The following is a 15497-nucleotide window of genomic DNA, read 5'->3' as shown; positions in this document are numbered from 1 at the left end:
CCTTGCAGTTGTCTGAGAAATCTCCTGTCTGCGTTGCCAGCACAGTGCAGAGATTTGATGTGAAATCCTAATTTCCTGCAAAGGGGCTGCCACGGTTTCAAGTTTGCCAGGCGCCGCCACTGATATATTTATATTTTATCTGCCACGCTCAACAATTGAATGAAAGAGAAGTGTTGGCAGAGGTCAAGCATTGTTTGAACGTGTTGCAAATGGTTTCCCAGGGAAACAGCAAATCAGTACTCATAGGCTCCTGCAGCATCTCCAGAACAACATCCAGCCACCAGCCATAGCCCCGTGTTTGCTGTAGTACTCGGGACCAAGGGCGATGCAGACTGAAGCCAGAGCGAGCGCCTGAGTAGGAGAGCAATTCCAGAGGATGAAGAAACATTCGGCAAGAGTGGCACCGCTACCATCTTACAATGTTCCTGAATTAAATTCGCCTGTGCCTGACGGTAAATGTTTTTTTTTCCCCTGTATATCTCATCCTAGGCAGGAGTTCACTCCGCATGCTCCTCCTGCTCCGTTCCATGCAGAGTAACAGGAATGTTGTGTGTGTGTGTGGTGTGTGTATTTTTAAAGTAATGCTCAGATAGCATTTTGAGCACTTTAATATCGACTGGGATAAGTGGCAGTTAAATTTCTGTTGCCCGTGTTCAACTGCTGTGTGAGTGATTGCTGGGGAAGAAACCGATGTTGAAACGTGAACAATGGATAAAGTTGTTGTACTTCAATTCTGGCTTTTAAAATTATATGAAATTAGGTCCTTGTAACGTTACTGGCTTTTCTGGAGTAATTTACTGTTGGAGTCTAGATTTATTGTTTTGCTGTAAAGACAGAGGCACCAACTTGTTTTGTGCTTGCTGTCCCTCAGTTCAGTATAGCAGTTGTCCCCTTAAAATGCTTTTTCCCCCCCTCATTTTCAGAAGTGGTAGCTCTGAAACAATTTCTTAATGCAAAAACCACAAGACAGAAATTAGGAATTCTTTTCTATGCTCTTGATAGGACACAAGAGTCTCATTTCTTTAAGACTGCCCACCAACTTCCCATCACACTTCAGAGTCACTGGGAATGTGGTGATGTTGTCCAGTGGGAGATTTGACTGCCTTGGTGGTGAAACAAATAAAAGTCAGTGTGCTGGAAATTTACAGCGGGTACACATGCTTTATAAATCAGAGGTCAAAAAAGAAAGCTTTCTTAAAAATACTCCTGATGTTAGGTTTGAGTTTTTGACTTGAATGTCTGTAGAAATCTCAGGCTTTAACTGCACCATTTTGGGTTATAATCCTCAGTGTCCGATGTTTTAAAGAGCTGTGTGGTACTTCCTGAAGTTGCTGCTTGTGCCAGAAATGAGCAGTTTTCCCAGCAGGTGTGTCTGATGAGGACATTGGAGCTGTAAAACTGCGAGGTGTGTGTGCTGTCTCTGGTTTGAGCCAACCAGCAATGAAAATGTAATTCCTTTTTGTGAGTTGAATTCAGCCATACATCCAGGAGCAAAACAAAGCAAGAGCCACGGTCCAGCGCCGGTCAGCAGAGTGTGACTTCCAGTTCTTTGATCTACCTGGCTCAGGCTGCCTTCAATTACAAACAGGGCTGGGGTTCAATAAACCAGGCAGTAGTTTGCGTTGTTTTTCTCGGAATTGTGTGTGTGATTTTAAGAATTCTGCAGGCTTGGTGGTCACCTGGTGTTTCTCCCTTGAGGAAAAACGCCTTAAGGAAAGTTGGAGGAGATGACTGCTTGTTGCTGGTGCACAGCACCAGGCTTTAGGGTGTGTGATACTGTAATTCATACTCTCACCTGCTTTTTAGGAGCAGTGTTACAGCCAGGTGAGCTGGCTCTGCTGGTAAAATGGGGTGATTTGCTGCTCTTTATTTCCTGAAGGCTCAGGCCAGGCTTGTGTCGCGCTGGGTGCTGAGTGCAGAGGATTAAAGATTGTCCCTGCCTCACAGGGGCCCTAGACAAGCTGTGGTTCACCAGTCCAGCTGCTGTCAAGTGCCTCTGTTAGACCTGTCTTAACCTTCTGCCCATGCTGGGCTGCAGCAGCAGCATCAAAACTGCGCTGCCTGGTTCCTCAGGGAGGTAAAATCCAGTCTTTGTAGGAAGAAAGGGCAATAGACTGGAAGTAACTACATGACAGCACTTGTCATATCCAACAGGCTGCAAATGGAAAGGTTCTTGCTCAGGATGGACCTGGCCAAGCTGAATTAATGCTGGACCCATACATTAAATGTGTGTGCAGGTGGTTTTTACAGATCAGCAAAGATTTTAGCATGAATTCCCAAAGAATCCTAATGGGATAGGGCAGCCAGCTTCCCAAGAGCAGGGGAGGAGTGTGCTCTGTGTGGGCAGTTTTCACACAGCTGAGGTTTGTGGCTTCCTGGATACCTCGTGATAAAACCACAGGAACGGCTGACTCTTGGAGAGTGGAGTGGAATCCAGGCAAGAAGGCTCCTTCAGTAGTGAAGAGACACCCAGTGCTTGGAGATAAGTGGTCAGAAAGTCCTGCTCATGTGGAAAGAAATGGAGCAGAGACAGCTGCCCAGAAGGGTTGGCACGTGGGTGAGAGGTTCTGGAGGATGTGAGGTGTGTGCCAAGCTGGCACCACAGCCACCAAATCCTCTGGAGAACGTGTCTTCACCTCAGCCTGGCCGGCCTCCACTCCCCAGCATCAGCCAGGTGTGTGGCATGGACGCTGCATGGAGGAGACCTGTCCCAAAAATGCCACCATGGAAAGGCAGGGATGAGACCTGTCAGGGCAATTACCTCAAGGGTGTTGGAGAAAACAGATGGAAGTATCTCCTGGGATTGTGAAATGCAGGGATACGGTGATAAATCCCTGCTGTTGCCCCAGCTGCTTACCTGGAAAATGTTCCTTTAACCCACCCTTCTTGAAATGTGCCTTATTAGCCTCTAAGTCAGGCAAGGAAATTGAAGCATGTGCTCAATGTACTGCAGTGCTGCCATGGCCCGAGTCTGAGGCAGTCAGGCTTGGACTCATCCACATCCATCTAAATATAAGTCTTGGTGAGTACCAAGAAAGTCGTCAGAGCCTCCTGGAGTCAGCAGGAGAGCTGGGCACCTCCGGGAGGTGATTCACCTCCCAAGATTGGTATCTGGAATGAACGACTCCCTGGAGGCACTCGAGTTTGTGTAGTGTAGGTCAACACTATCAAATACAAATCTGAAGTGTTGCTGAGCTGTCTGTCAGTGTGACGGCTGCCTTTGTGGATCTTGGGAGATCCATGAACCAGCCTGGATTTATTGCCGTGTTTCTTGAAAGTGGAAGCTATATTGTAATTATTTGTTAATGAGATACATATGAGTGATATCTGGACTGTCCTGGGTGTAAATTCCTTTCACAACAACTTCATGTCAAAGCAGCCTCATGGCTTTTATTGAAGCTGCTCTTGAGTTACGGCGGTGAAAGCAAAAGTGAGAGTTTAACTGGGAATGGCTGTTCCTTTTTGGAAATGCCACCAAATTCTAGCAATAGCAAGATTGATTTTCAGAGGATTTTTTTTTTTTATGGCTTGTTAACCTTTTGGTTTGGAGTAGAGTGTATAAATTGTGAAACAATTGGAAGCACATCTGATACAATTCATTACAAAATTTATAGCAGAGGGCTTTTTTTAATGGGATGGTGTGCAGCTTTGAATCAAATGATTTGTGTTTATCTTGCTCAGTCAATGGTGGAGTGGTGGGAAGATGGTCTGATCCCAGACCAGTGAATCCTGAGATTGGCTTGAACTGGGGTCGGATCAGGTATATCTGGAGTGGAAAAACACCTCTAGTCTGATGCAGCAAAGGAGATATCCCTTTGAATCTGTGAGTCCCAAAGGTCTCACTCAGGAGTTGTCACTGAGGTGGTCTCAGAGGAGTGTTTATGTAAGCACAAGCTTAAAATAAAGCCCTGGTTCTGCAATAAGGAGACAAGAGGTCTTAAGTTCCAGTGTTGTTCCCTCAGACAGGAGGTGTTGCCTCCACCTGAATAAAAACATCTGTCAGTCCAGCTGCCTGCTCCTCACAGAGTACTCTGGTGTGGGACCATCCCTGTTGTCCTTCCCAGGGGCTGAGCCAAAGCCAAAATCAGTTGCTCTTCCCAGGAGCTGCGTGAGATTGGATCCATCTGCATGGTCTGGAGTCGTTCATTGGCGTGGGCTTTGCTTGGCTGGACAGTGGGGTGCAGACACACTTCTGGGTGCCCCTGTGCTGCCTCCTCTTCCTCTGCAGCTTGGCCTGGCTTCCCCCAGCAGCTCTTAGCCAGGAATTTGCTCTCTGTGACGTTTATGGTGTGGGAGGGAGAGTATTTGTGTGCCCGGTCCTGCCCTTCCCAGGCTGTGTTCCAGATACCATGTCCAGGGGTTAAGGAAGGAGCAATAAGCAGAGGCTCTTTGCTTGGGAAAAGTTCTGTGCTGAAGAAGGAGATGTCCATACCCTCCCCACGGGAGGTCAGAGTGTCCAGGCTCCAGAGCTGTCATGGTTAATTACAAGATTTCAACACAGTGTTTGTATCTCAGTGGAGATGCCAGCAACGCTTTCTGACAGCAGAATTCAGTCCAAAACATTCCACTCCAAGTGGATGTTCTGAATTTTTTTTTTTTTGTGGGTCATTTTGTGTTGTAGAAGTTTTGATTTCAACATATAAAAATCATTCTTCATTTGCACCACTTCCTTCTACATTCCTTCAAAATCGAAGTATGCTGTCATGCCCAGTAACTTTAAAATATGAGTAGCCACTGTGTTTCAAAATGCATATTCCAGTTGCCAGTTCCACCACAGATGTTCTCAAATAAGCCTCTTTCCCAGGATCTGTTCTGACACTCCCACACTGGTGCTGGTGTGTTATTTTTGGTGTCAAATCAATGAAATTCCTTGTCCATGCTTAAAAAGAGGCAGTGATACATTTGTTCGAGTTATGCTGAAATGAGAAAAAAATATTTCCGTGTTTTTAAGTATACTTTCAATAAAATGTAGATAAAACAAAGGTTTGAACAGGGATTTGGGTTTTTCCAATAAATTTTTTTGTATATTTTGAGGAAAGGCCTCGACCCAGAGCAATACAAACAGGAGCCACTTACTTCAGAAAAAAAGAATTTGAGAAGTCCTCTAGAGTGGCCTTTACACTTAGGGCCCTGGAAAAGGTAGTTCACAGCTTTCCTACACCCAATAGTGCCTTTACATACTTCCTGCTAATGTCTTTTTTTGTTGTTTTTATTGTTGTTTTTTAATAGCTGCAGCTCTTGAACATCAGGGGTGTTGCAGCCTGGATCCATGTTGTGCTGCTGTCCTTGGTCAGAGGCTTTAGGACACAGCACTGGATGCCAACCATGCAGGGCACATTCGCTGGTTGGCACAAGAGCTTCCATCTCAGAGCAGGTTCTTCAGCAGAAGAACATGTAGCTGATGTACAGAAAGATGCCTTTACAGGCTGGCATTTATCAGGGTTGCATGTAGAGGCATCAAACTTGGAGCAATTAATAAGGGAAGCCCCATCCCAGAGATGAGCAGTAGGCTGTGGGGATCTGGGGGTGTGTGAGGAGATGCCTTTGTGCAACTTATGTAGTGACTATTTCTCACTTACAAAAAAGAGGGAGAGTGGCAGATAATGACAGGACAAAGGGGAATGGGTTGAAACGGAAAGAGATTTAGATTGGATGTTAGGAATAAATTCTTCCCTGTGAGGGAGGTGAGGCCCTGGCACAGGGTGCCCAGAGAAGCTATGGCTGCCCCATCCCTGGCAGTGTTCCAGGCCAGCTTGGATGGGGCTTGGAGCAACCTGGAATAGTGGAAGGTATCCCTGCCCATGGCAGGGGGTGGAATGAGGTGATGTTTAAGATCTCTTTCAACCCAAACCATTCTGTGATTCTGTTGTCACTACTACTAGTTCTAACATTAACCTGGTGCATTTGCAGTACCATGTGTGCAGATCTCACTGTCTTTCCATCCCGAGCACAGCCCGTGTATACAAATACCATAGCTTGACTTGCTGGGGCCTCTCCCAGACCTTGGAGGTGTATGAACAGACGTCGGTGGTGCTCTGACTGCAGGTTTCATCTGTCAGATCATACCAGGCACTGGGACAGCAGCATGGTGAAGCTTCTACATTGGCTGTGTAGTCTGAAATCAGCCAGAGCATCTGGGAGCAGACACGCTGCAGGTGCCAGGGCCAAGTGGAATCTCAGGTTGTTCACACAACTGACGTGGACCATACACATACATGGTCCTGCCCATTCCTGGCTGTTTTAATTAAGTTCTGAATTGCTTAAGTTGCCAGATCTCATAGTGTTAGATGCAGATGCACTCAGCTCCTTCTCATCAGTTCTTTGTATTTCTTTTGCTCGAAACTGACTTGCTGTTTTGTAGTTGGCAGAGTTGGGCACATCTTTTTGATTTAATGTCTCACCCTCTGTCTATCCAGTTACTGCCAGGTTTTCTTGCTGTTTATAAATTGATTCAGATTGTTGAGTTTCTTTTCTAGATTGTAGCTATAAGAGGAATCAAGGTCCTTATTTTTTCAGCGGTCTGGGCCCTAAATCACAAGTTAGCCCCCTGGGACTTGGTCCCAACATTGTTCCCATCATAAAGCCAAGGAAATGCAGGTCGGGGGGGGGATTTTTTTTTTTTTTTTTTTTTTTTTTTTTTGACTGTTTAACTCGGATTCTCTCCCCTGACCAATAAGCTGGAACTGCTCATCTGGAAGGGTAATTAGGTGCAAGGATGTAGAGTGGCACATCCCTTGATCAGGTGCTAAGTGAATTACAGGATGTGAAATTGAAGTTATTTACTTCCCTTCCTTGCCTTAGTTAATTTTGTTGCAAGGATGGGAGGGCACGTGGAAGTTGCTGAGATTCCTAGTTGCAAGCAAAGTTGCTGTCTGCTGATCTGGAGTGGGGGCTGTGTACTGAAGGGATAATTGGCAGGAATTGCTGATGGATGTCACTAGTAAACCACAACAAAAATATCCACTTTTTCTGCTTTCTGCTCTTGACAATAGTTAATCATAGTACAAGAGAAATGCTGTACGCCATCACTGAGTCATTTGTTTTTCATTATAATCTGAAAATCTTTTCCCCTAGGACAAAAAAAAAAAAAATTATTGTAACCTTCTGATCCCCTTCAAACATAAAAACTTCCGGAACAAGCAAATAATAAATGAACAAGGCATCACTCTGAACAGACATCTGCGCGTTACTAATACACAGAGACCATTGCAGTGTTTAAATGGAGAACATTATCTCCAAATGCCTGAAGACACGCTGAAAGGAACTTTCTTCACTGAGCAAGAGATGCTTCTTCCTCAAACCTGTGTAGCATGCTGCCAGCAAAGCGTGTTTGCTTGTTTTCTTGATTTTGCTTGGCTTTAGTAAATGTAATCATGACTTCATATCCCTGGTCAAATGGCTGGTTCTGAACACATTTAAAGTTGGGGAGAGTTTGTCCTTCAATTTTAACTTCCCAGCTGTTGTCTTCAGTTTTGTCAGTGTGTGTGCCCAGACCACTGAGCTGGCTGTACTGGCTCGCTGTGGGTTTACGCCAGTGCAGGGAAGGGCAGAATTTGATTTTACAGGCAGTGGCTGGGATAAACTAAGTTATGGATCTAAGTCACTGATGGTGTTGCATATCCTGCTCCCAGCTGTGTGCTAACAGTAGCAAACAATCCAATTAAAGCCATGGCTAATCCAACCTAATGAGGTTTTGTTGTAAAATGGACAGAAGCAGCTCTCTTCACCTCTCCCAGCAGCAGCACTACTCAACCCCCTTTCCGTGTGCATCTGATATTTCCCTGGCTGCAAAACTCACATCCTCTCCTTGCTATGCATCAATAAGGGCAGAATTTCACTGCGAGAGCCTCCAGCCCTCCCAGTGCTGAGGTGGCTGCTCAGGTGGAGCTCATGCACAGGCTGTGGGGACACGGGGCTCGTGGGGTGTGAGCGGGTCTGTCACTGCGGCGGCTGTTCGCTCCTGCAGGTGAAGGAACATTGGCAATTCTTTCTCCAGGGCCCAATTTAGCAGGAACATTCAACTGACGTATTTTCCACACCACACCAGAGCCGCTCCTACCTCCATCCATCTGTCAAAGCCCAGCAATTGTTTCCGTGGCAGTGCAATGGAGACGTCCTTTAGTCAGTGCAGAAACAATGATAGATCAGGAGCTGAGATTTTGAGGACGTGGTAAAATAAGTCTGTTTTAATACTGGATGAGTAAAAGATTGTAGGTGCCTTGAGTGGCCTCTTGGTAAAGCTGCTCTCTCTCCTGATTACAGTGGTAGCCAGAGGTGACCAGTGCTCTGCAGGGCTTTGGGAATATAACACGTAGAAATTGTTCAGCTCACTTCCATCATCAGCTATTTAACCATCGACTTCATTGTGTAATCAAATAAAGAGAATGTATTTTAGTGCATCCCATCAAGCCAGATGTTGCTGTCTCTGAATGAGCCAGCACTTTGTGTCAGTAATGCAGTGTCATGAATGCACAGATGGCTTTTGGAAGGGAATTAAGTTACCTGTTTGATAGGTTCTAAATTTCCGTCAGGGCAGTTGGATAAAAAAAGAAAAAAACCCGGTCAATTCTATGATGATCAGGCCATAGAATTTAGTGCCAGGACTGCATTTTTGTGTTGCATGGATTATTTAACTGACAATCCATTTGATCCAGGACCAGAGGGAACAGCATGGAGCTGTGTGAGGGGAGATTCAGGTGGATATTAAGAAAAGGTTCTTCATGCAGAGGGTGGTTGGGAAGTGGTCGGGGCACCAAGCCTGACAGAGCTCAAGGAGCGCTGGGACAATGCTCACAGGCACATGGTGGGATTCCTGGGGCTGTCCTGTGCAAGGCCAGGAGTTGGACTCCATGATCTTTGTGGGTCCTTCCAACTCAGGATATTCTATGATTCACTTTTAGTAGCAACTGTGAGACCTGAATCATTGTCCAAATGAAATGCCATGGGTTGTTGTCATAGGTTACAATGTAAGATGTAACTGTAAGTATGTGTTCTATCACCAGCTGCTAAAACCAGGTGGGGCAGGGTTCTTTATCTCTTCCCTGACACATCCCTGATAACTCCCTCCGGAAGGGTATCTTCTGTTAATGGACCATCAAGCCTTACTGCATGACTCATAAAATTACATCATCCCATTGTGAGATGCTCTGCCCAGGGGGAGGAAACAAGCATTCCTACCTGGATATAATCTGAGGTTTGGAACACCACAGTAAGCCCTTACTTACTGTATTCCCAGAGGACAAGAGCTACATAACCACCACTGGACCTTCAGAGGAACACCAGACCCTTCTACAGGGTCACTGCTTTGACAGAACCATTTCTATCACTTCAAAGAGGGTGCAGCCACCCCTTAATGGGACTGTGACTGCCACCACCCTGCCCGGCAGGGTGTCAGGTCCTATCCTGACTCTGTCAGGTTAAGCCAGTGTTTCTGTATTATTGCCTTGTTATATATACTAGTAAAGAACTGCTATTCCTATTTCTTATATCTTTGCCTGAAAGCCCCTTAATTTCAAAATTATAATAATTTGGAGGGAAGTCAATTACCTTGCTAAATCAAAGTACACTGGGATATGTGTATAATAATTAATGCAAGATGGGGACAGACTTTGTTAGAGTCATGGGGAAAGCCATGTGTTTCCCCTGCTGGTTTCCCTTTGGTCTCCATGTGCAGAGAAATGGCCTTACTTCTTAAGCTATAAAGCATCTACATTTGCAGGGCAAGGAAATAGATTTGCTGAAACAGATTAATAAACTAAAAGTAATCATAAAAAAATGGGAAAGAGCATGGATTTGTTTTCATTCAATAATGAAAAGTAATCCAGGTGGATTTGGTGCATTAAGATGTGCAGGATGCAATCATGTGTGGTGCTTCCCAGTTCTCTCTTTCCTCTTTGGTCAATCCCGTTGGCAGAGTCTTGCTTTGAGACTCGGTTACAACCTCCAAGGAGCACTTCTAGCAGCAAGATCTGACAGTCTGGCAAGGTTATTCCTGTTTTTTCCCAGTCTCTTCCAGTAGCATTCTCTTAAGATAGCAAAGCACGCCCAAAATGTAGATTCGTTCTCAGCCTGTGGTTCCTGCCTGCTAAAGCCACAAACTGTGTAAAAAGCCCCACCCCATGCTGACATCTCTGCTTGGGGTGGTTGTTCAGGGCCTGGTTGGATGAGGCTTTGAGCACCCTGGTCCAGTGGAGGATGTTCCTGTCCATGGCAGGGGGTTGGAACTAGTTGACCTTAAGTTCCTTTCCAACCCAGACCATTCTATGGTTCCGTTATTCTGTGTATGGAAGTTCCGTGGAAAATGCTGCTGCTGATCCCTCCAAATTTGGAGGGTCTTAGCAGATTCCTCCTCAAGAGCTGAGAGTTGTGAAGTGAGACAAAGAACCAGAGTTCCATGAGCTCTGCCTTCCCTTCCTCTCCAGTGGGGTAACACTGCCCACCTGGGAGGTTTCATTGCTCAGCTGTGCAAATGGTGATTTGTTGTCCCTGCTGCTGGCTCCAGGTTTGGAAAGTGAGCCCAGCATTATCTTTTCACCCCCCCCCCCCCAATCAACAGATACCCTTAAAATACGTTCAGATTGAGCAGCATTAGGTGTCCCACTCTTTCTGGCTGTAACAATGAAATAACTGACAAATGGCTGTGCTGTCTGATTGCTTCAGATATAAGGGAAGAAGAGTTCAGTAAATCAAGCAGAGACTTTTGATTTAATGCAATCTCTTGAATTACAGTTTTGGTCTCACCTGCTGGGTTTGTCAATGCCCAAGAGAAGATTCATGCTGCTCTGTTGTACCAGATACAAATAATTCAGAGCTCTTTTTGCATGTGAGGAAAAACAGTCTTCCATCAAATTTTGGTTGCAGGTCACCTGCTAGACTTCTGCTGAGTATAATGTGAATCTTGTTCTGAAATGAATTGGAATTGAGACATAACATGTGTCTTTCAACATAAAGAAATCTTTTTAAGTGATGAACATCAAAACGAGGAGTGGTTTGGAGCCAGTCACCTCGGTGGCTTCTTCTCCAAGGACAGGCAGTCAACAAACAAACACTTCCTGAAAATAAAACCTCTTCAAGCTGTGGACCTGAAAAATCAGAAATGCCTTTTTGAATATTTCGCCCCAAAGGTAGTGATTGGCTTAACCTCGTGGAGGCTGGGACTAATTTTCAGATGACAAATGAAGGTGTAACTTGCAAGAGTAACTCGTGTGTTGTTTACTAAGTCTTATGAAGTATGTGATGTTATTCTTGTTTGACCAGTAGGAGAGGTAGCTCTTGGAGTTTTGAAATAAGTGGAACAAAGTCATGCAGGGAGTTGTGTGGCTGCTAGATCATTATTTTCTCCATTAAAAAGTAAATACGTGAAGGTGAACGGCTTTTTAAAGGTCTGAAAACATCCGGTAGGCTCTAGAAAGCTCTTTACAAAGTAATGCTCATCAAAAATTGAGGAGAGACAACACAGTGCATAGCTTGCTTCTCATCATGTAGGTCTTAATTTTTCAAAGTGGGTTTGTGGGTCTGTTGTCACAGAGTGTGGGTTGTTTACTGCATTGATTGGATTTGTAGGACTTCATGGTCAATTGGAATGTAAACTTGGGTGTCCCCCTTGAGTCAGAGTTCTCTCATACTGGACAGAAAAGAAAGGGAAGAGCATCTTGAGAAAGGTCATCTGGAGGGGTTCAGCTGCTGATTCGGTCGCTTGTCTACTTGGTGGGTAAAAAGTAACCTTGCAGGCTCTAAATAGGCTGAGAGATTATTTTTTTCCTGTATAATTCCATATTTTATACATCGATCTTTGTTAGACTTGGTGAACCCAATGCAGCTTTAAGTGACTGTATGAACTCTGACAAGAGTCCTATCTCAATTCTTGAGTCTTGGATACAGCCCTTGCTTTGGAATATACTTTCAAGTAGTAGTTGGGTTTGATGTTCTTTGCTCAAAGTGTACTGGAATGGCTCATGTTGCAACAAACGGTATCTCCCTTTGGGATTTCTGCCACAGTTGCTGCACATGTGGCACCTTACACATGGGGTTTGTGCCTATTTTTGTATTCTTTTCAATATGAAATAGTTGGGATTAGCATATTAAATCCTTCCAAGTCATGGCAAGGTCAGTGGCTGCTCTGGGTATGGGCACATTCCACAAGTTTAGGTGAGATGGTCACCAGTTGAAGTAGCAGCTGCAAAACAAGCAGTGGGTGATCTCAGCTGGCTGTGAACACACATTTATGCTTTCCAAAATGGCCTGTCATCCTCACTTTCTGCTGGAGAAGAAGACTCTCTTGTGCTGCTCATGTGTTGACCTCTTACAGAGACATCTTTGGTAAATTTGGGAGTCCATGCATGATTGATCACCAGTCACACTGATGGATTCCAGCACTGCACTCCTTGCTGTTGTTTTCCTGATTCTTAATTCAGCCCTTCAAGCTCTTGCTCATTAAATATGGTGTCCTACTCACTGGAAAATTTTTCATCTGGTACTACTGGTATTTCTGGGACCTGGGTCTTCTCTGCTGCCTCGTGCCTCTGTCCAGCCTCCATGTGAAATGTCTCATCTTGGAGTTGTCTGCATGTAGCAGAGGAAGAGAAACAACTTCTCTGAAGTTGTGGAGATTCTGATTTGGTGTCTGTAAAGGCTTAAAATCGGCATCTTCAATCCTGTAGCAGAAATCTTCATCCAAAAGACCTGTGAGTGACCATGGCTTCATCCCATCCAAGAGTCTCAAGGATCATTCTGGAGTGTGGAAAGAGGAAGCTCTCCTCTAGAGAGGCTCCCAGCCCTGAGGGAGGCAGTGGTTCCTCAGCCCTCCTTCCCAGCCTAAGGGGGAATGGTGACCTCTCCTTTGGCCTGATTCAGTGTCAGTGCTCAGGAAGGGGCCCACGTGAGTACAAATTCCTTTGACTGTGTAGACCCTATGGACGGAGCCATGGGGCTGAGAATACACTGCAGCATGGGGCTCTCATTTCTTCAGGGGGAAGACTGGTTTTCGTGCAGCACCTTTTTAACTATAAGGGGGGAGAGAGTTAAGTATTTATTTACTCACTTATTTGCTTTATCCTGAGCAGAGCTGAAACCTGCATTTTTGCTGTGCGCTTCCTTTTGTATGCATTTCACTGCCAGCCTGTTTGAAAGCCCCGCGTTCCTCCAGGGACTTTCCAGCCAAAACTGATGCAAACTCTTTCTTCTCAGGTGCCTCACGATCATCTGTCATCCAATGCAAGCCAGGAGGCAACTGCCCCAGCAGACACAGAGGCATGACTAGGCAGCTCTCCCCTCTATCTGTTGCTGAAGATTCTGCTGCTCCCATTCTTGAGCTGCAGAATCGAAGTCCCTCGGGAATCTGTCGGCACAGCAGAGTCGAGAGGCAGAGCAGATCAGGTAGGAACCACAGCCGCACTCCTGGCGCCACCGCGTGCCTGCCAGAGGCCTCTTCCCTGTGTCTCCGGAGAGATGGGGCAGGGCCCGAGCATGCTGACGTTTGGTTTGCGGTGCTGCGAGCAGCAGATTCTCGTGCAGGTCCTTCCCGAGCCCGGGCGTGAGGCAGGAAGGCGGCACGGACGGGAGGAGAAGCCTGGGATTGGCAGGTACATGACGTGCGTTAGGTACCCGGCACGGCGTGAGGCACGGAAGATCCTCAGAGATGGTTAGCCCTAGCACACGGTTAGATTTCACAGAGTGGTTGTGTCTCCTCAGCTTCAGCCTGGCCACAGACCAGGGCCCTTAAGAGTTCCTTCTCAAAGACAGTGACAACCTCGGCTCGCACCGCGGATGGTCTGGTGAAGAGGAAGAGAAGGAGCAGCAGGTGGAAGGATTTCTAGGGAAGACCATCACAGTTCAGAACATCGGTCAGCTGCACGTCAGGGCTTCCATCACCCACTTCACTGCAGGAGTTTAGCTCAAATGAACCTGTAGGTGTGGTGAACGCTGAGCTCCTCACCATGGTGTCCATCTGGCAGCTGCAGGGACGGGATGGTAGCAGTTACAATGTGCAGCCACAGGCCTGTGAGTCTGCTTAAGCCACACTGTTGAGGACAGACTTTAAATGAGTGAAGTAATTTAACTGTCCAGGTTTTTTGGAAGGAAATAATTTAATTGCCCAAGTTCTTTGGAAGACTGCTTGTGTAGATACTGTGAGCAAAAAGGGGAGGAAGAACAGGTCGGATCTCCCTTGCACACTGGATTTGGGGGAGCTGAACTTTCCTCTTGTCACTTCACCACCAATGGCAGCAAGAGCCCTTCTCACGTTGGAAAACAGAGTGATCTCGTACTCCAGGAGTACTGTCTTGATGGAAAGCCTCAGAGAGGAGTATTGGAGGTGATCATTGCTGCAAGGAGTGGATGCAACATCTTGCAGTTAAGATCATAGCTAAGATACCAGAAAACCAAATCTCATTTTCCCAGATATCAGGCTGACATAACTGTGCTTGCTGGCACTAAGGTACATCCAAAATCACAACCCATCTTCTCCAAGAAAGGGCTCTAGGCCACTTGAGTAGTTCCTGGACATCATACTCTTCTAAACATTTACTTTGCATTTATTAATTTCCCTTTTTATCCTGATCTTCCCTTCCTCATCAGAGAAGTCTAACTAGGACTTACCCAATAGGTAAACAAATAAAAGAATATAATTTTCTAGGGTGTAGTTGCCAAATAGCCAGAAGAGTTCCAATGAAAAGCTGTAGGTTTTGATTTTCTTCATCTCACTCTTCTGAAAACTGCAAGAGAAAGGCTTTTCTGTGACCATCTTGTCAGTAAGAATTGCACCGTGGACCAAAGGACCATGCCAGGGGTGTTTCTGCTCACTGCTTTCCACTCAGATGGCCAGTGCCATCTCCTCGTGTCACCTGCTGTGTGATCTGCATTCTTACCTGTCCTTTCATCCTTGCTGAGTCCTCAGCTTGTTTCCGTGCTCTTCCCAGGATAAGTCTTTTGGTTTGTTCCAATCCCATCTAAAAGCAGACCCCAAAAGCAGACCCTGCTAGCTTGCCAATTGTAGAAGGCTGTTTCCCAGCTACTTTGGCTATTAGTTTGTTTTCTCCTCATTATCGTTTGGTGTCTAAACACAAGTGCTTGCTCCAGCCCCAGCTTCATGACTTGGAAATCCCTAAACCTCTTTAATAGGAACCATGTGCCTGCTCACCCTGTGCCTTCTAGTTCAAGCCCTGTCATTATTTTGAAAGATACTTCTTATCTTGGCCTTTTGATTCTTTGGCCGGGAACTAGGTGTGCATGTCCCATGGATTTTGAAAGCAGCTGTCAAGCTACTCTGTCACTGGGATCAATCACAATTTCACTTAAGTTAATTGCAGATATCTGGTCTAGAGTTAAGTGCCTCCAGTGAGCTTAGATGTAGATAGAGATAGATATATGGGGATGGAATGAGCTCCCCTCTCACCATGCCTTTCCATTATCATTAAATATAAAGGGCCCCCAGACAACATGTTTATCCTGAATACTCAGTTGTTTGCTAACTACATCACATGGGGTGAATTCCTGCTGAT

The 15497-nt window shown here is 45.7% G+C and overlaps 1 protein-coding gene across 3 annotated transcripts in view; it reads left to right on the top strand.

Annotated features, from left to right (window-relative positions):
* SLC35F4 (solute carrier family 35 member F4) overlaps positions 1-15497 on the top strand; it is a 113307-nt gene that overhangs the window by 78572 nt on the left and 19238 nt on the right. Inside the window, exons 1-2 of one of the 3 annotated variants that reach the window (XM_048307375.1) lie at positions 362-452; positions 13186-13374. The exons of 1 other annotated variant lie outside the window; for it this stretch is intronic. In XM_048307375.1, the coding sequence (XP_048163332.1) occupies positions 377-452; positions 13186-13374 (265 nt within the window). In that variant the 5' untranslated portion in view covers positions 362-376. Of the gene's footprint in view, positions 1-361; positions 453-13185; positions 13375-15497 lie in introns of those variants that run through there. One more of the 3 variants, XM_048307374.1, reaches the window with a different exon arrangement.

The sequence above is a fragment of the Corvus hawaiiensis genome, chromosome 6, assembly GCF_020740725.1.
Source record: "Corvus hawaiiensis isolate bCorHaw1 chromosome 6, bCorHaw1.pri.cur, whole genome shotgun sequence".
Lineage (NCBI taxonomy): Eukaryota > Metazoa > Chordata > Aves > Passeriformes > Corvidae > Corvus > Corvus hawaiiensis.
This window is presented reverse-complemented; position numbering and strand designations above follow the sequence as displayed.